This window comes from Neovison vison, chromosome 1 (assembly GCF_020171115.1).
Source record: "Neovison vison isolate M4711 chromosome 1, ASM_NN_V1, whole genome shotgun sequence".
Taxonomy (NCBI): domain Eukaryota; kingdom Metazoa; phylum Chordata; class Mammalia; order Carnivora; family Mustelidae; genus Neogale; species Neogale vison.
This window is the reverse complement of record NC_058091.1, coordinates 100,332,386-100,353,038: the sequence shown is the minus strand read 5'-3', so window position 1 is coordinate 100,353,038 and position 20,653 is coordinate 100,332,386. Positions and strand designations below refer to the sequence as shown.

Genomic DNA, 20,653 nt, shown 5'->3' with positions numbered 1-20,653 from the left:
TGAGTGTCTCGGGTATCTTCTCCAAACTGCCCCCACTCTATTTCTCAACAAAGAGCTGTTCCATTTAAAGTTGAGGACTAAATAAGAGCTAGCATGGAGCGTAAGGTTAAAAAATATATAATTTTTTGAAAATTTATTTTATTTTTTCAGTGTTCCAAAATTCATTGTTTATGCACCACACCCAGTGCTCCATGCAATACATATCCTTCTTAATACTAGTGAAAGTATTAAATACATTATGGGTCAGCACTGTACTATGTAGTTTGGCAATGTTAATCAATAATACAGACAGCTGTTCTCCTGTAGCTTCATTTGACTAGGGATGCAAAAGTCACAATGAACATAAAAAGCTAATTAAATTAAATTGTATATTAGAAAGTGATCATTGTTATGAAAAAAAATTTAAATAGATCAGGTAAGGGGGCTCAGACTTGCTGGAGGAGAGGGCATAACAGCATTAAATAGGGCAGTCAGGAAGTCACACTGAGAAGATGAGATATAAGCAAAGAGTAGATGGAGATACAGAAACTAAGGAATTGGAAATCTGATAAAAAGCATTTTGGCAAAGGGAGAGACCTGAGGTGTGGGTTCCTGAAACATTAAAAGGTAGCAAAGCAGGAAGAACAAGGTAAAGATTAACAGAAATTGAGATCAGAAGTTGAGGGGTGTGTTGGCAGACAAATGGGAGAGTCCTCAGATCATGCAGGCTTTTGTAAAGACCCTGGCTTTTACTCTGTGGGAAATGGGAAAATATAGATTTCTGAGCAAAGGAGCGACAAGATCTGACTTATGTTCTAAAGGAATATTTCTCTGTTGAAACTAGACTTTTAAAAGCAAAGGTAAATTCAGGAAGACCCATGTACAAAATAATGGGTAATGGTCATTCAAGCAAGGGTGGTAGTAGTTCAGACAATGAAAGGTGGTTGGATTCTAGATATAAGTTGAAAGACCCAACAGAGTTCCTGACATTGGAAGCGAGTTTTAAGCAGAGGAATAAAAGATAATTCTAAAGACTCCGAAGTTTCCAGTTAGAGCATGTGGAAAATGTCATTGTCATCAACTAACATAGAAAAGGTAGATATTGTTCAGCATGTAGAAATGGGAAGATTTTCAGGTCTGTTTTGGAAGTGCTGAATTTAAGTCATCTATTAGGTATCCAGGTGGGGATGTCAAATAGCCCAGGGAACATAGGAGTCTGGAGATCAGGAGGGAGATCTGGGCTGGAGATTCCATTGGTGACATACCTAGATGGTACTCAAAGTCAGGATGAGTTGAGAGCCTGATAAGAGAACAACTGAGAATAGAAGAGAGAAAAAGACTAAGAACTGATCCTTGAGCATTCCAGCAGTAAGAAGTATAGAAATACAGGGGGAAAAACTAGCTGAAACTGACTGAAAAATCACAGCCAGTAAAGAAAAATCAGTGGAGGGGATGGGCTGGGCAAGTCTGGATTTTGACTTATAGATATAGCAATGAAAAAGCCATCGATAAACTTAAAATGAATATTTTTTGTGGATAGGAGAGAGGAAATGAAAAATGATGAAGAGGTTTAAGAAAACATCGGCAGAGAAAAATTGAAGAAAATAAATTCAATCTTGAAAGTATTTTTTTCATACTATCTGAGAAATAATTGCATGCTTATATTGTGGCAGAAATATATTTTTTTATTACAGAGGAAAAAACCAGAAAATTGTTTCCCTATATTCTTGAATAGCAGAGAGGGTTTGGGGTCTACACTACAGCAAGAGGAATTTAAATAGGAATATGGATGCTTTATCTATGTAAGAAGTGGGAAGAAAGAGTATGAGGGAAGGCATGTGAGTAGGTGGTATCTGTGATACTGTGGGTTGTTCTCAGATTGCTTTATTCTTTTTGGTGAAATAGAATTCAGGGTTATGAGCTAAAAATACAAGGATGTAGGTATTGGGAATTTAAGGAAAAAGAGTAAGTTTTGAGATAATCAATTGAAGGGAGGGGCATGAAGCAAAATAGGAATCTAGAATATGATTGCCTGGTAGTATTAAATAACTGCTTGAAATTTGTGGTTAAATGAAACCTTCTGAAAAAGACATATAGTTGTGTATAGAAGAATGAAAGTCGACCATTCTCTTACACCATACACAAAGATAAACTCAAAATGGATAAAAGACCTCAATGTGAGGCAGAAATCTATCAAAATCCTAGAGGAGAACACAGGTAGTAACCTCTTTGACATTGGCCACAGCAACTTCTTTCAAGACATGTCTCAAAAAAAAAAAAAAAAAAAAGTCTCCAAAGGCAAAGGAAACAAAAGTGAAAATAACTTTTGGGGCTTCATCAAGACCAAAAGCTTCTGCACAACAAAGGAAACAGTCAACAAAACAAAGAGGCACCCCATGGAATGGGAGAAGATATTCGCAAATGACACTAGAGAGAGAGGGCTGGTATCCAAGATCTATACAGAACTCCTCAAACTCAACACTCAGAAAACAGATAATCATATCAAAAATGGGCAGAAGACATGAACAGACACTTCTCCAAAGAAGACATACAAATGGCTAGCAGACACATGAAAAAATGTTCATCATCACTAGCCATCAGGGAGATTCAAATCAAAAGCACATTGAGATACTACCTTACACCAGTTAGAATGGCCAAAATTAACAAAACAGGAAACAACAAGTGTTGGAGGGGATGTGGAGAAATGGGAACCCTCTTACACTCTTGGTGGGAATGCAACTTGGTATAGCCACTTTGAAAAACAGTGTGAAGATTCCTTAAGAAATTAAAAATAGAGCTTCCCTACGACCCTGCAATTACACTACTGGGTATTTATCCCAGAGATACAGATGTACTGGAAAGAAGGGCCATATGTACCCCAATTTTCATAGCAGCAATGACCACAATCACCAAACTGTGGAAAGAGCCAAGATGCCCTTCAACAAACAAATGGATAAAAAAGATATGGTCCAAGATGGACCTCATAGGTATATACAGAACATTCCACCCTAAAACAACAGAATACTCATTCTTCTCAAGTGCACATGGAACCTTCCCCAGAATAGACCACATACTGGGTAACAAATCAGGACTCAACCAATACCAAAAGACTGAGATTATTCCCTGCACATTCTCAGATCACAATGCTTTGAAACTTGAGCTCAATCACAAGGAAAAGTTTGGAAGGAACTCAAACACCTGGAAGCTGAAGACCACCTTGCTTAAGAATGCTTGGATCAACCAGGAGATCAAAGAAGAACTGAACCAATTCATGGAAACCAATGAGAATGAAGACACTTGGTCCAAAACCTATGGGTTACAGCAAAGACGGTCCTAAGGGGGAAATACATAGCCATCCAAGCCTCCCTCAAAAAAAATTGAAAAATCCAGAAAACACCAGCTGTCTCTACACCTTAAAGAACTAGAGAATCAACAACAAATCAAACCAACTCCACACCTAAGAAAGGAAATAATCAAGATTAGAGCTGAGATCAATGAGGTAGAAACCAGAGATACAGTAGAACGTATCAATGAAACTAGAAGCTGGTTTTTTGAAAGAATCAATAAGATCGATAAACCATTGGCCACACTAATCCAAAAGAAAAGAGAGAAAGCCCAAATTCATAAAATTATGAATGAAAAGGGAAAGATCACAACTAACACCAATGAAGTAGAAACAATCATCAGAAGTTATTATCAACAGTTATATGCCAATAAGCTAAGCAACCTAGATGAAATGGATGCATTCCTGGAAAACTATAAACTTCCAAAATTGAACCAGGAAGAAATAGACAACCTGAATAGACCAATATCTAGTAACGAGATTGAAGCAGTGATCAAAAACCTCCCAAAAAACAAGAGTCCAGGACCTGATGGATTCCCTGGGGAATTCTACCAAACTTTCAAAGAAGAAATAACACCTATTCTCCTGAAGCTCTTTCAAAAAATTGAAGCAGAAGGAAAATTTCCAGACTCTTTCTATGAAGCCAGCATTACCTTCATCCCCAAACCAGACAAAGACCCTATCAAAAAGGTGAATTTCAGACCAATATCACTGATGAATATGGATGCTAAGATTCTCAACAAGATGCTAGCAAACAGGATCCAACAGCACATTAAGGATTATCCACCATGACTAAGTGGAATTCATTCCTGGGCTACAAGGATGGTTCAACATTTGCAAATCAATCAATGTGATAGAACAAATTAATAAGAGAAGAGAGAACCATATGGTCATCTCAATTGATGCAGAAAAAGCATTTGACAAAATCCAGCATCCATTCCTGATTAAAACGCTTCAAAGTATAGAGATAGAGGGAACATTCCTGAACTTCATAAAATCTATTTATGAAAGACCCACAGCAAACATCATCCTCAATGGGAAAAAGCTTGCAGCCTTCCCGTTGAGATCAGGAACACGACAAGGATGCCCACTCTCACCACTCTTGTTCAACATAGTATTAGAAGTCCTAGCAACAGCAATCAGACAACAAAGAGAAATAAAAGGTATCCAAATTGGCAATGAAGAAGTCAAACTCTCTCTCTTCACAGGTGACATAATTCTTTATATGGAAAGCCCAAAAGACTCCACCCCCAACTACTAGAACTCATACAACAATTCAGCAACGTGGCAGGATACAAAGTCAATGTACAGAAATCAGTGGCTTTCTCATATACTAACAATGAAAATACAGAAAGGGAAATTAGAGAATCAATTCCGTTTACTATAGCACCAAGAACCACAAGATACCTGGGAATAAACCTAACCAAAGAGGTAAATGATCTGTATTCAAGGAACTACAGAACACTCATGAAAGAAATTGAAGAAGACACAAAAAGATGGAAGACCACTCCATGCTCTTGGATCAGAAAAATAAACATTGTTAAAATGTCTATACTGCCTAGAGAAATCTATACTTTTAATACCATTCCAATTAAAATTCCACCCGTATTTTTCAAAGAGCTGGAGAAACTAATCCAAAAATTTGTATGGAATCAGAAGAGACCCCAAATCCCTAAGGAAATATTGAAAAATAAAAATAAAACTGGGGGCATCACGTTACCTGATTTCAAGCTTTACTACAAAGCTGTGATCACCAAGACAGCATGGTACTGGCATAAAAACAGACACATAGACCAGTGGAACAGAGGAGAGAGCCCAGATATGGACCCTCAACTCTATGGTCAAATAACCTTTGACAAAACAGGAAAAAATATACAGTGGAAAAAAAGACAGTCTCTTCAATAAATGGTGCTGGGAAAATTGGACAGCTATTTGTAGAAGAATGAAACTCGACCATTCTCTTACACCATACACAAAGATAAACTCAAAATGGATAAAAGACCTCAACGTGAGACAGGAATCCATCAGAATCCTAGAGGAGAATATAGGCAGTAACTTCTTCGATATCAGCCACAGCAACTTCTTTCAAGATACGTCTCCAAAGACAAAGAAAACAAAAGCGAAGATGAACTTTTGGGACTTCATCAAAATCAAAAGCTTCTGCACAGCAAAGGAAACAATCAAGAAAACAAAGAGGCAACCCACGGAATGGGAGAAGATATTTGCAAATGACAGTACAGACAAAAGGTTGATATCCAGGATCTATAAAGAACTTCTCAAACTCAACACACACATAACAGATAATCATATCAAAAATGGGCAGAAGATATGAACAGACACTTCTCCAATGAAGACATATAAATGGCTAGCAGACACATGAAATAATGCTCATCATCACTAGCCATCAGGGAGATTCAAATTAAAACCACATTGAGATATCACCTTACACCAGTTAGAATGGCCAAAGTTAGCAAGACAGGAAACAACATGAGTTGGAGGGGATGTGGAGAAAGGGGAACCCTCTTACACTGTTGGTGGAAATGCAAGTTGGTGCAGCCACTTTGGAGAACAGTGTGGAGATTCCTCAAAAAATTGAAAATAGAGCTTCCCTATGATCCTGCAATTGCACTACTGGGTATTTACCCCAAAGATACAGATGGAGTGAAAAGAAGGACCATCTGTACCCCAATGTTTATAGCAGCAATGGCCACGGTCACCAAACTGTGGAAAGAACAAAGATGCCCTTCAAGGGACGAATGGATAAGGAAGATGTCCATATACACTACGGAGTATTATGCCTCCATCAGAAAGGATGAATACCCAACTTTTGTAGCAACATGGACAGGACTGGAAGAGATTATGCTGAGTGAAATAAGTCAAGCAGAGAGAGTCAATTATCATATAGTTTCACTTATTTGTGGAGCATAACAAATAGCATGGAGGACAAGGGGAGTTAGAGAGGAGAAGGGAGTTGAGGGAAATTGGAAGGGGAGGTGAATCATGAGAGACTATGGACTCTGAAAAACAATCTGAGGGGTTTGAAGGGGTAGGGGGGTAGGAGGTTGGGGGAACCAAGTGGTGAGTATTGGAGAGGGCACAGATTGCATAGAGCACTAGGTGTAGTGCAAAAACAATGAATACTGTTACATTGAACATAAATTTTAAAAATTAAAAATTTAAAACAATTTTTAAAAAGATATGGTCCATATAAACAATAGAATATTACACAGCCATCAGAAAGGATGAATACCCAACTCTTATATCAACATGGAGAAGACTGGAGGAGATTATGCTGAGTGAAATAAGTCAAGCAGAGAAAGTCAATTATCATATGGTTTCACTTACTTGTGGAGCATAAGGAATAACATAGATGGCATTAGGAGAAGGAAAGGAAAAGTGAATTGGGGGAAATTAGAGGAGGAGATGAAGCATGAGAGACTGTGGACTCTGAGAAACAAATAGAGGGTTTTGGAGGGGAGGGGGTGCAGAGGTTGGGTGAGCCTGGTGGTGGGTATTAAGAAGGGCATATATTGAATGGAGCACTGGGTGTAGTGCATAAGCATGAACAGTGAAACTTGGAATACCGAAAAAAAATAAATTTAATTTAAAAAAAAGACATACAGATGGCTAACAGACACATGAAAAGATGCTCAACATCACTGATAGTCAGGGAAATACAAATCAAAACCAGAAAGAGATATTACCTCACACCTATCAGAATGGCTAAAATCGAAAACACAAAGAATAAGTGCTAGTGAGAATGTGGAGAAATGGGAACTCTCATGCAATGGTTTGCATTGGGAATGCAAACCAATGCAGCCACTGTGGTAAACAGTACGGAGGTTCCTCAAAAAGTTAAAAATAGAACTACCATATGATCTAGAAATTCCACTACTGGGCATATACCCAAAGAATACAAAAACATTAATTTGAAAAGATATATGTACCCCTAAATTTATTGTAGCATTACTTATAATAGTCAAGATATGGAAGCAGTCCCAGTATCCATCAATAGATGAATGGATAATAATATCAATAGACGAATGGATACACACACACACACGCACGTATATACACATATATGTGTGTGTGTGTATATATATATATATATATACACACATTATACACACACACATTAAATACACACACATACATACAATTACGCAGCTTAAAAAAGATATTACTCAGCTATAAAAAAGAATAAAATCTTACCATTTATAATGGCATGGATGGAGCTAGAGAGTATAATGCTAAGTGAAATAAGTCAGAGAAAGACAAATACTACATGATTTCACTCATATGTGGAATTTAAAAAGCAAAACAAATATGGGACGCCTGGGTGGCTCAGTGGGTTAAGCCCCTGCCTTCGGCTCAGGTCATGATCTCAGGATCCTGGGATCGAGCCCCGCATCAGGCTCTCTGCTCAGCGGGGAGTCTGCTCCCCCACCCCCGCCTGCCTCTCTGCCTACTTGTGGTCTCCATCTGTCAGATAAATAAAATCTTTTTTAAAAAGTAAATAAAGAGACCACCACCAACAACAACCACCACCACCACAACAAAACAGATTCTTAAATATAGAAAATTGCTGGTTGCCAGAAAGGAGATGGGTGGGAGAATGGGTGAAAGAGGTAAAGTGGTTAAGAATACACTTAACTTCATGAGCACTGATAATGGATAGAACTGGTGAATCATTATATTTTACACCTAAAACTATATACACTGTATGCTAACTATGCTGGAATTTAAAAATAAGTAAATAAACACAATTTAAACAAAAAACAGGCCAAATAGTATTTAACCAGAGTTGAGATTTTGCTAAGCAAATATGATTAATGAAGCAGGGCCAGAGGAGTCCAAGATGTATAATTGAGTATAATGATTTGCCATGGTATTTTAATTAGATAAGAAAGGAAGTGTAACCTCAAGCAGAGGGATGGATAGACATATAAATGGCCAGAATGAATGCCATAATTCATTGACAGTACGTATGGGGCTGAGGAACTTTTGAGGTGTGCGTAGAGAAAGTGCACTAGAAAGAGAGGACATGATAGTAAAATGCATAACTTTAAGATTAAATTTTACAAAAGAAAGCAAGAAAAGCCCATAAAGATGTACAGCTCAAAAAGAATTATTCAAAAATACTACAGAAGTCAGACATACACTCAAAGAAATTATATGAACTCTCTAACCCATAGCTCAAAGAGCTTGAAGGACAATCAAAAGAAAGAGAAAAGAAAAAAATTTTTTTGAAATATTTCAGAGACAGGGCACCTGTGTGGCTCAGTGGGTTAAAGCCTCTGTTTTCAGCTCAGGTCATGATCCCAGGGCCCTGGGATCAAGCCCCGCATCGGGCTCTCTGCTCAGCAGGGAGCCTGCTTCTCTTCCTCTCTCTTTGCCTGCCTCTCTGACTACTTGTGATCTGTCTGTAAAATAAATAAATTAAATATTTAAAAAAATATATTTCAGAGGCAAGAGCCATTTGGAGAATAAACACCAAGTATAATAAATGTTCAAGGATAGATGGGATAATATAGAAAGAAATCATACACAACAAAACCCAAATAAATTTATAGTATAAATGTTATTTAAAAGATAATAGGAGATATAGAAGATCCAACATATGTATAATATGTACTTTAAAAAGTGACTATATTTAATTCAAGGATGAAAGAAACAAGTATGAGTGTTCAAATAGAAAAAGTCATGTCACTTCTAAGGAGACAGAAACATTCGGTTAGCCAGAGATTTTTCTGCAGGAAAACTTAATGCCAGAAACCCTGGAGCAACATCGGCAAAGTTCTGAAGTAACTGTAGTCCCAGAATTTTATGCATAGTAGTATTCTTGAATTAAAGGAAAACAAACACTTTCTCAAACATGTAAGAAATTAGGGATCACAGGCATTAAGAGTCCTTCTTGACTAAAAAAAAAAAAAATTAATTTAAAAAGTGATAAATTAAAACAATAATTGCTGGAAAATAATTTAACAAAATTATTCAACAAAATAACTGATAAAAATTAAACTCAAGGACAGAAAAGCCATCATAAAAATATTTGCTTATCATTGACTCTATTAATACACAATAAAGCTTAAACAACTATTAGTATTATAGTTTCAGAGCAGAATGTAAATTCTATAAGCCTGTAATATATTAAGAATCATATCAGTAATAAATATAAGATGTATAAGAGGAGTCGAAGTGAGGAGATGTATAAGAATGATTTAATCAAATTTTGACAGGAAGGACATGTTCAATAGGAACAAAGTCATTTACATTTATCATGATGGCAGTGAGAAAAGTGAGAATTTGGATAAAAATGAAAAAAAAAAAAAAAAAGACCCAGAAACATTTCCTGTAGCATTTTGTTGGAGTTGAACTGAGACATTAGGAGAAAGGTCTTAAAGACAGGGCAAAGTCAGAATGAGCTGGAAAAAGCACTGGGGAAAGTGATCTCAGATGACCACACTCTCTTTTGAGTACAGTCTATTTATGAAACTACTTACTCATAATGCAAGCCTATTTTGAAGCTATTTCTTGCCTGGTAGAGATGAATGTATTTTACCCACAATTTGCTAAGTGTAATTTCTAAAATGCTCAAAGAAATACAAAAAATAATTTTGTCCTGAATTAAAGGTGACCCTATTTTTTATTTCTTCCTGCTAATCACTTCCATTCATAATTCTGTCTAAAACCTTCTTTCCAAATCCTAATATACTCTCGATTTGTACTTTTCCCCTGCTTATGCCATATGCAGAATTTATTCCAATAATATATTTCCCTAGTCCTTAAAACAGATTTTTAGAACAAACTCACAACTGAGAGAGAGAGATCATCTTTTCCAGCATATTAAGTTACCCTTTAACAAGACTTTAAAATAATGACTAAATAGTGTCCAGGTTTGGATAACTTTTAATTTGTAAGGAACTCTTTCATACCAAGGAGAATTCTGATACCTGTATGCACATGTATGGTCAGTTTCATTTTCCAAAAGCATTAAATGAAGATTTTTAAGAAATTGCCTTACCCAGTGAGTTTGACTGCATGTGTCTGTAACTTTCGATATTTGCTTGCTTCTTCATTTGTTCTGGTAACGTGCCTATATATCCCTGTCTTATAATGGAAGAAATCCTCATGGACTTGCATTATGGCTAAAATAAAACCCAACAGAATGAAACAGTTTTAAACAAATCTCTTAAAATCTCTAGAAATTCTCACAGAACAATCAACGGTTAAATTGCCAGGAGGAGAATCTAAGGAGGGACTTTGCAACTCCGCCTAATTTTCTTTCCTACTTGATTTAATTGCTGCAATTTTTTGTTGTTGTTCTCTTATAAAAACAACTTTTAGCTACTTAGGATATTACTTAAGTACATATTATACCTTTAAAACACCATCTATTCTTAATTGACAGTACCATTGTTACCAGGAATTCAGACCCTTGCAGAGAGGCCCCAGTGCACTTGGCTGGTGATTGCTGTTTTTCCATTAACCTTGGACTTCACCAGGAGCCTCTTAAACTCCAATTAAGCTAGCAGTGAAAGGTGAACCTAGCAAACAGGGCTTAAATTGTCCTTAATCCTTGGAAATAAATGCAAACCTTTTCTTGGTAAGTTTGAATAAAAAGCAAACCTTTGGCCAAAGGATACTCTGGCAAAGCTTCATCCTCCCAGGTCTGGAGAGCAAAGCCACTGTTGTATTCTTAAGAAAGTAAAATCTTATATTTGATAAAGCTCTCCTTCATACCCTCACCTAGATTACGTCTTTCTATATCGTGTGCTGTTTTGTTGAAGGGCTTAGACAACTCAGGGTAAAGACTAAATTTGCAGAAGACATGAATTAAAAATATTTTTAGTTGGGATTAGATAAGTATACCGTGATAAATGCACAATGCTTGTCTATATTAGTTTGGCATGTTTTTTTAAATTAAAAAAAATTAAGGTCATCAGTATTTGACAGATCCTAAAATGAAACTTCTACTCCAAAGTCATGTATAACTTTTTAATGTTCCACCTTTTATCTCCTTTTTCAATGTTTCATGCTTTTTCTTATGCTGTTTGAATATTCTCAAAAGAAGTTAGGTCTTCTTTATCTACTTTAAATACATCCCCCCAAAAATAAATAAATAAAATGCATTCTCATAGGATTTTAAGAATTTATATAACTGTACTTTATGCAGATCTTGTTTCATTCTCTTTTCGGCACCTAAACTTATTTTTAATTCTACAGATTTTAGATGAATGTACACCTTGTTATTTACCCAACATTCTATTGCCTTTTCCATTCTTTGGACTGAGCAAGGAGAAAATGCCGTATGTTAACCCAGACAATGCTGTGCTGACAATCACGTGGCATCTACAGCAAGACAAGTCAACCAGCACTAATATAAATGTGAAGATACTGCTAGTGGGTTTTCTCTTTTGTGGAACCATTGACCCCTTCAACTCCTCTCAACTCTCCTTAAGCACCAGGAATAAAATATATGCTTCATTGCTGAGAAACAGTACTGACAGAAGCAGCGTGGGAGAGAGATCATTACAATTAACTTGAAGGTAGCTCCTCGTTTCAGTTTCTGACACCAAAACAGACCTGATGAGCCCGTAAGGACATAACTACATAAGTTACTATAGTGCAATTTTGCTTTTGGAAAACTCTTTCAAGTATACACACAGCATTGTTAGGAGGCCGAGGGCAGGATGGAGCTCACCTTGATGGCAACGCTATCTTCTACTCCTGGCTCAGGCTGGCAGGAGGTACATTCTTGACACAGGCGTTGAATAATTTAGATTTCAGCTCTACTATTTTAAAATGTTTATCTTTTGATTCTTACTGTGATTCTCACTTTTGATTATTTTTATGTATTATGTGAACTTCATGAACATTTAAGTACTTGACTATGAAATAAACCCCCAGGCTCTCTACCGAAGAATTATGATCCAAATTTCATTTGACTCATTAAAAGAGAGAGAAAAACTTGAAACAGTTATACAATAACTTGAAGATTCAGGGAACTGAAATAACTTGCCCACAGTCGTTCTAAGTAGCAAATGTCAAAGGTGGAATTTTGAATTCAGTCTTGACTCCCAATGCCTGTGCTCCTTTAAATTTGTCATATGAACTTAATTTACTGAAGCATGCATATAAATTACATATGACTCCCCCAGTCTTATAACACCTAATAAAAATTACAACATTATAAGGAAAAAAAAATTCTCTTCATTTGTCCAGGTTTTGTTTAAGGTCCCAGGATTTTTAGAATTAAATTCAGGACACGTTTAGTGTAAGCTCTAGTTTCTCAATAAATGTTAAGTGGTGATAATGATCAATAAATATCATTCCAACACAACTTTAAAATCTGTGATTCCTGCTAGATGCTGAACCAGTACTAATTAGGTCAGCATTCAGAAAAACTAAAGCAGATGTTGACCAATAATTCCTTGGATGTATATCAAATGTTTTAAATTTAACTTTGGTTCATTTAAATTTATTTGATTCATTCCACTGATAATATATTTGGGGGCTTTCACATATTCACAATCTGAATCATTTTAGGCCTCGCTTGCTTTGTTCTTTCATGCTCTTCCAGGCAATGTTTAGTACAGGGAATATATTCTATAAACCTATCTTCTTCATCCATTGCAGTGGTGCAAAATAAAATTCGGTAGGTGAACAGAGGAATTACATCTCACAAATGATATCTTAAAAATCAAAGTTAATGTAAATTCAGTATATTATTTTCTTATTTACTGTTAACTTACTGGCCATAACACATCTACAAAATTGATCAAAATACAAGGCATTTTATAAAACACAAAAATCACACTGAATTATTTAATTTATTTTGAGTTTATGGAAAAAGGAAAATATATAGATTTTTTTCTACTGCTAAAGCTTGGTTTTTTTCAATCCATTACCTAATCCCTTTAGAGTGAAGGTGAGGAAATTTCTAATACTATGTATGATTCTTAAATATGACTGAATAATTAAATGAGCTCTACCACTTAGCATTTCATGTTTGATTGTCTATTTGGCCCATGATCACTTTTGGAAAGACTCAGCAGACTTTCATCAAATGTGTTATTAATATTTAGGAACTCAATGAATGTGCCTATCTTCTTAAAATAAAATGGCAGATAATGAAGTTATTAGGTAGTGTATATCCTATAATTGCACTGATCTTAAAACTGTTGAACCTTTATGAACACCCAAAGTAAAAATTTTCTATCTTTTATTAAGCTCCTTTTGCATGAATTAAAATGTAATATTGTTATTAAAGAAATAAGATACAACCATATTTCATTCAAACTTACCTTGAACTGGTCCATTTTGCATGATTTCTTTCATTATCTCAGTTTCCTAGAAGGGAAAGTATCAATATACATTATTATCAGAGCATACTATACCTATTGTTTGGTGTATAATGTTAGGTGCTGCATAATCAATTTAAGAATTATACAATCCAATGTGACTTGACCACTTATAATTTACTCTTAATAATACCTTGAAATACTTAGCGTGAAACAGCACATTCATTAAGTTGCTAAAGACAAGATAGACCCATTTGTTTCATTGACTTTTTCCACTGGTGATAATTTTGGAATGAAGAAGAAATAAAGTAATAGATAAAAAATAATTAATAAACAGATTAAAAAATAGATTAAAAAATAATAGACAAAAAATAATTAATAAACAGATAAAAATAATTAATTAAAACCATGTTTTATCAGTGGAGATTTATGTCATCTCCATTCTTTTGATCACAAGAACCCCAGATGATTGTTTAGTGAGGTCCTCAGTGTGGCTATAGTGTATGAATATTTCTATGTTGTCACCCACTGTGTGATGCAGTCCTTAGTAAAAAGGCAGGTCATTCATTTATTCATTCATTCATATATGTGCATTGATCACAGAGTATATACAAAAAACTAGAACAGAAACAAATACTGACCCTGCACCTGTCTCAAGGAATTTACATTTTGGTAGAGTAGACAGACAGTAGCACAACTAATTGCATTATGATATATTAAGTTCTATTACAGAGATAAGCTCCAAGTTCCCAGGGATGCAAATGAAAAGGAAAAGTAATCCTGTGTAGGAGTCAAGGAAAGGTCACAGAGGAGATGAAGTTTTAACCTGGGCCTTGACCCATGTGTGGGATTCTACCGATGGAAATAGGTGGGATAACCAACATGGGTCAGTGGAATCATCACCTGCCTAAGCAGACAAGCATGAGAGAGCACGATGCGTCTAGGGAGCAGACAGTAGTCCTGTTTATCAGGAGCCTTACGAGCAGGTGGAGGGGCATATGCAGACAGGACAAAAGTCTGTAAAGGCAGTAGGTAAGAACCAAATCATAGAAGACCTATATGCCATAGTCTGTAGGTAACTAAACCATATTCTGTAGGTAACTGAAAGACACTGAAGTTTCAGATATTCTGAAACTGAGGTCTGGGTAACACCGATATGATGAAGTAAAATTTATCCAGGATTTCAACATGAAAAACTAGAATCTAAGGGAGTCATTTTCCCATAATGGCTATGTCTACTTCAATTATTTTGTGGGGTAAGGTAAAGGATTGGCACAATGAACTACTACTGCCATAAAGTCAGTGAAAAAAGGTCTGATTTAGCGCTTTTTTTTTTTTAAGATTTTGTTTATTTATTTGACAGACAGAGATCACAAGTAGGCAGAGAGGCAGGCAGAGAGAGAGGAGGAAACAGGCTCCCCACTGAGCAGGGAGCCCGATGTGGGGCTCGATCCCAGTACTCTGGATCATGACCTGAGCTGAAGGCAGAGGCTTTAACCCATTGAGCCACCCAGGCACCCCTGATTTAGCTTTTATTTGTCAAGTATGTAAATATATGTCACATAATTATTCATGCTGTTAATAATACAAAGATCAGAAATCTGAAAACCTTTAATGGACACTTTAGGAATATAAAAATTATTTCTGAAAACTAACATTACTTTAGAAACTCTTTAAAAAGACTTTAAAAAGAGAAAAAAGAGTTTAAAAAAAGAAAACTCTTTTTAAAGAGTTTTAATAACAGCAGAGCTACATCTTTTTGAGAAAGTTAACCATTGTTAATTCTTGCCATTTAGACTTACATTGGAGGACACTCTGTATGGAGGAGAACATTGGTAGATTCTGTTCGATTTCTCGATGTTGTTGGGACATGGCTTTGTGGCATGCCGTTTTCCACGCCCATCAGACCTACTTGCCATGGCGCAGCCATCATTGGTAGCATTTTGGTCCTTGAAAAGTGGATAGCATGCATGGGATACCAGTCTATGAGGAATTAGCAAAGAAGTAATACTTAGGAAAATGCTGTAATATACTATCTATGTGCAATTTTACTGAATTAAACATTTATAAATTTTCCTAACTGCTCACATGTGTAACATTCAAAATGTGAATTAATTCCAACATACCAGTTCAATATATTATACTCTTCCCTGCCCCCTCATTTTTATTGTAATTTTAAAAGTCTTATTTCAATCCATTTTAATAAATAATTTATCTACAGTACAGAACTTCCTAAAGATGAAAAGTGACTGCCAATAAAATCTGTGGTAATATTAATAGGGGCAGGACTTCATCCTGTATCTATAATTATAATGTAGAAAAACCAAGTTTAATGTGAAAAAGACAATGATTTTATTATGTTGAGATGGAGTATTTTGATCAATGATATAAGTATTATAATTAAGGATGTTTTGTTCTTTGTTTTATTTTTAAATTGTTATTGAGTTATAAATAACTCCTCATGGGATTTCAATTGTTCAATATGTTTCTGTGGTTCAGCATATTTTGGGAGAAATACTATACACTAAGATATTGTTAAACGTTAATAGAGTAGAAAGTTATCAGACACGTACATTGTACAGAAGAATAAACAAAATAATTTTGATTTCTGATTTTGAAACCGAACATAGAAAAGTACAAATTATTTGGAACAAAAACTAATGTTATTTATTGAATATAGAAGAAGATCATAAGGAAAATAAGCCATAAAATTGATTTTATATGAGGGTTGCTGGGGGTTAGGGGGGTAGGGATAGGGTGGCTGGGTTATGGACATCGGGGAGGATATGTGCTATGGTGAGTGCTGTGAAATGTGTAAGCCTGATGACTCACAAGCCTGTACTCCTGAGGCAAATAATACATTATATGTTAATAAAAATAAAAAATTTTTTGAGGAAATTAAAAAATAAATAAATATTCCAAGTTCAAAAAAATTTGATTTTATATATATATATATATATTCAATTTGAATTAGCCATAGAAATATCCAATAGGATTGCTTCAGAAAAATTCAGTAGTGTTCAAGAGAGTAAGAGAATCTGAGCAAGGAGCATGATGAAAGAAAAGTCATTAAAGACTATGAATACTTCCAAAAATTCTTGCATTAAACATATTGCTTTGGGATAATCAGTGCTGTAGCTTGAATTGTGTCACCCAAAATTCATGTATTGCACTCCTCAGCACCTAATGTAATGGTGTTTGGAGGGGCCTTTGAGATAATTAGCTTTAAATGAAGTGATGGAGTTGGGGCCCTCACACTGACATTAGCGCCCTTTACAAGAAGGGAAAGAGATACTAGCACTCTCTTTCCGCCACGTGAGGACACAACAAAAAGGCAAATGAGAAGAGGTTTCTCACCGGGACTAATTCAGCTAATATCTTGATCTTGGACTTCTCAGCCGTTAGAACTATGGGAAATTAAGGCCTATTGTTTATGCTCCCCAGTCTATGGCATTTTGTTATGGTAACCGGAGAAGACCAACACACTAAGATTTAGTTGGGTCTCAATGTTAATTTCTATTTCTGAGCTTCTTCTATAGCTTCTATTAATTTTTGTCATACTTCAAAACAGAAGCCATCCAACGACTTCTATACCAGGAAGGTATCAGCCCAAGTTGTTCATTCTAACCACCACATTATTAAGCAAAATGTATGAAATGTTTTTAAAGAAATTTATTGCTACCCATCAATAGCTGACATCCATGCTTTCATAGCAACTGACTCTTCTGTAGTAAACCTAGAGTACTCAGTGGATAATAAAAGGATAGGTGAGCAGTACATATGTATACTACTAGATATCAGCTGCAGTTTCCTTACCCAAATTACTTAGCTTTTACATAGATTATCTCTTACAGTAGATATGAGGATGCAATAGGTATCAGACTACATGCGAGTAAGGAAATACAGCCTGCCTTTTCCCACTGAATGGGACAGTGACACTTAGTGATGTTGATAAGTTGAGGCAACTATATATTCTTTATTTTATTCCTCTTATTCTTCATTTAATTTTTACCTAGTGTTATCCATCTACCTGCGTAACGCAAAGACTCATCAGGGTATCAGCAATGCCAGCTACTCTATCCCCACTGCGACTCAGTAGAGCCATTTAGCACAGAGCAACAAGAAGACAATGCTTACTTGAGCCTTTCCATTAATTTAGTCTGGAATGTATACATTCTTCAAATAATCACTATCACTATCAATCACTATCACTATTATTCAAATAATCACTTCCAATAGCTTGTAACCTTGGTAGATAACCAAATATATTTATATATTTAAAGGTAATGCACATATTTAAATAGGTATAGCATATATATACATATTTTTTAGTAAAAATCTTACAGTTTATTTTTTTTTTCCTTATTCTAACCCCAAACGAACTCATAAGAATCCTAGAAACATATGTCAGGTAGCTATTTACCCACGTTTTCTCAGGAACCACCAAGCCCTATCAATGCTTCCACTATTGCATCCATGTCGGTTCTTGGCACAGCAGGAGATCAGATTCTGAGGAGATAGATTGGCTGTGTAGCGACCTTTGGACTGAATTGCTATTCGGTCAGCTGCCACACCTGTTTCAAACAGAATACTGGTTAATATTCAAATGGCACGTGGCATTTTTAATAATTTACATAAGTTCTTTTGAATCCTAGTCTTCAGAGTTTTATGTAATTTAAAATTAAAACCATTGTCAGTAGTATATCTCTGTATTCCAGCAAAGTCAACTGGGTCACAATTTCAGTCATAATTTTTATCCAGTTTTGGTTTGTTCAATTGTCTTATTGACTTCAAAGACTTTTCTAGTCCCTTGTTCCTTTCATGTTTTATACACTTATGAATTTTTCATTAAGAAATCTGTCAAGTGAAACTCCTTGAGGGCAAGAATCATGTCCCATTTACATTTGTAACTCCTGTACCTTACATATAATCATGGATAAACATATAAATTTTGAAATGAGTGCAACTAAGTGGAAGAAATCAGAAAAATTTATAGAAATACTAACTGGAAATTCATCCAAGTTAATCTGATGTATTGGAATAAACTGAATGCTTGGTTTTTAACCAGTATCTGGATTGGTTACTCTGAACACCTATCATAAATTAATCTATACTAATATGAACCTTATAAAATATCTAAAAACTAACAGCACACGTTTAACTTTATACTTTTGGAAATCATGATCCTATATTACATAGACATGGAATTCACCTTGTTTATACTTGATATAACTTGATAACAATATAAAATACCCATGGCAGTCATTAATTAGTTCATTCCTTTTCCCAATACATTCTTATTGACTGTCTATGAGGCGACAGGCACTGTACTAAGCACTAGAAATTATAATGATGAACAAGAATCACAATGCTACACTCACAGAAAAATAAACTAGCGAAATTAACCCACCAGTAGCAGAAAACTACTTACATTATCTTTTTGATTATGCTACCATGATAAACTAATATGAATGATGAGATCTTGGGAAAATTTTGGTACAAATTTTTGTGGTTGTTGGGTAACTGGTATAGTTTGTTCTTGATATTTAAACATAGTTACTTTTAATTAAAGGCAAAAAAGTAAACTTTCTTTATCCATCCAATTTTCTCAGAAGAAGTTGTAGTTTTGCCCATCAAAATTGTCTGTATACTGGAACTTCTCAAGGAGCTAATTTAGAATTATTCTAAAATAATTCATTTTTAAATAATTCATTTACATATATATTTCTGTATGTACAGGGTTTTTATGTAACTGTAGCATATGTACAATTCTGTAGTGCAATTTTGGCACATTTTAAATGTTCAATATCTGTTCAGTCTATAACCTCCTACTTCCTTCTCAATTCCCACCTCTTACTATGCTGGGATATATTTCATAAGAGCAGATGACATTCTACTATCACCTCTGCTATTCTCAAGAAAATAACTCCTTGGGCGCCTGGGTGGCTCAATGGGTTAAAGCCTCTGCCTTCAGCTCAGGTCATGATCACAGGGTCCTGGGATAGAGCCCCGCATAGGGCTATCTGTTAGGCAGGGAGCCTGCTTCCTCCTCTTTCTCTCTGCCTGCCTCTCTGCCTACTTGTGATCTCTCTCAAATAAATAAATAAAATCTTTTTTAAAAATCTAAAAAAAAAAAAAAAGAAAAGAAAAAGAAAATAACTCCTTCTTTCATAAAAGAAAATAGAAAATTTCTGAGCTTTGACTTTCAGATCAAGGGTTCAGAATCCAGTGTAAATTTGAAGATGTTAGTGTAACTATTCCCTAGTTCAAAAACTACTTGGGACAACAGCAGTCAAGGAATCAGTAACCTGGCTTCCAGGATCATTTCTGAGATAGGGTTAGTCGTTTTATTTACTCGTACCTTTTTTAGAAAACCAAAGGCTTGAAAAGTGTGAATTCTAAGATCCCTCCCAACCCCATGAATCTGTAGATTTCAACTCAAGGATAAATATTTTAAATTCCAATGGGACACAATATGTTGCTCTTTGACAAACATTTCTGAATCTCAGTGAATGTTTAATCCAAATTCATTTGAAATACTTAAGAATGACTCAGCTCAGTGACTTGATTTCCACCCTCCTTTTGAAAACTATTATTGGCCTTTAACTCTGAGACACACTGTCATGTCCCCTGCTTATTTATTATATCTCTACCTTTGCCTGTGACATGCATCACGCCTCCCATTTCAAATTCTTTCACCTCTTCAGTCTCTGACATCGTCCTTAAATTGTATTTGGCTGTCTAATTTTTGTCTTATATATGTATATTTTAAAATGTCTTCTTCATCTCATCTAATAGCTTTTAGCTTCTTTGAAAAACATTTTTTTCTTGTTTTAACTATTATTTTCTGACACAGTTACATGGATTCTTAAAAGAACCTAGTTTATTCTTTTCTTTACCTAACACACTCAGAAAAAAAACCAGCATGAGTTTGATTTGTCATACTGAATACACAATATAAAAACCATGTCATCTGAAATCACAGAAGTGTTGAAAAACCTCTTTCTGGTATTTTGGTGAATGAGGT

The 20,653-nt window shown here is 35.3% G+C and overlaps 1 protein-coding gene across 2 annotated transcripts in view; it reads right to left on the bottom strand.

Annotated features, from left to right (window-relative positions):
- Window positions 1-20,653, bottom strand: part of TINAG (tubulointerstitial nephritis antigen) — a 98,956-nt gene that overhangs the window by 41,036 nt on the left and 37,267 nt on the right. For both annotated transcript variants that reach the window (XM_044253034.1, XM_044253044.1), the window contains 4 exons: window positions 18,050-18,200; window positions 15,429-15,609; window positions 13,630-13,675; window positions 10,347-10,470 (listed from right to left, as the gene is read on the bottom strand). In XM_044253034.1, coding sequence (XP_044108969.1) covers window positions 10,347-10,470; window positions 13,630-13,675; window positions 15,429-15,609; window positions 18,050-18,200 — 502 coding nt within the window. The remainder of the gene's footprint in view (window positions 1-10,346; window positions 10,471-13,629; window positions 13,676-15,428; window positions 15,610-18,049; window positions 18,201-20,653) is intronic.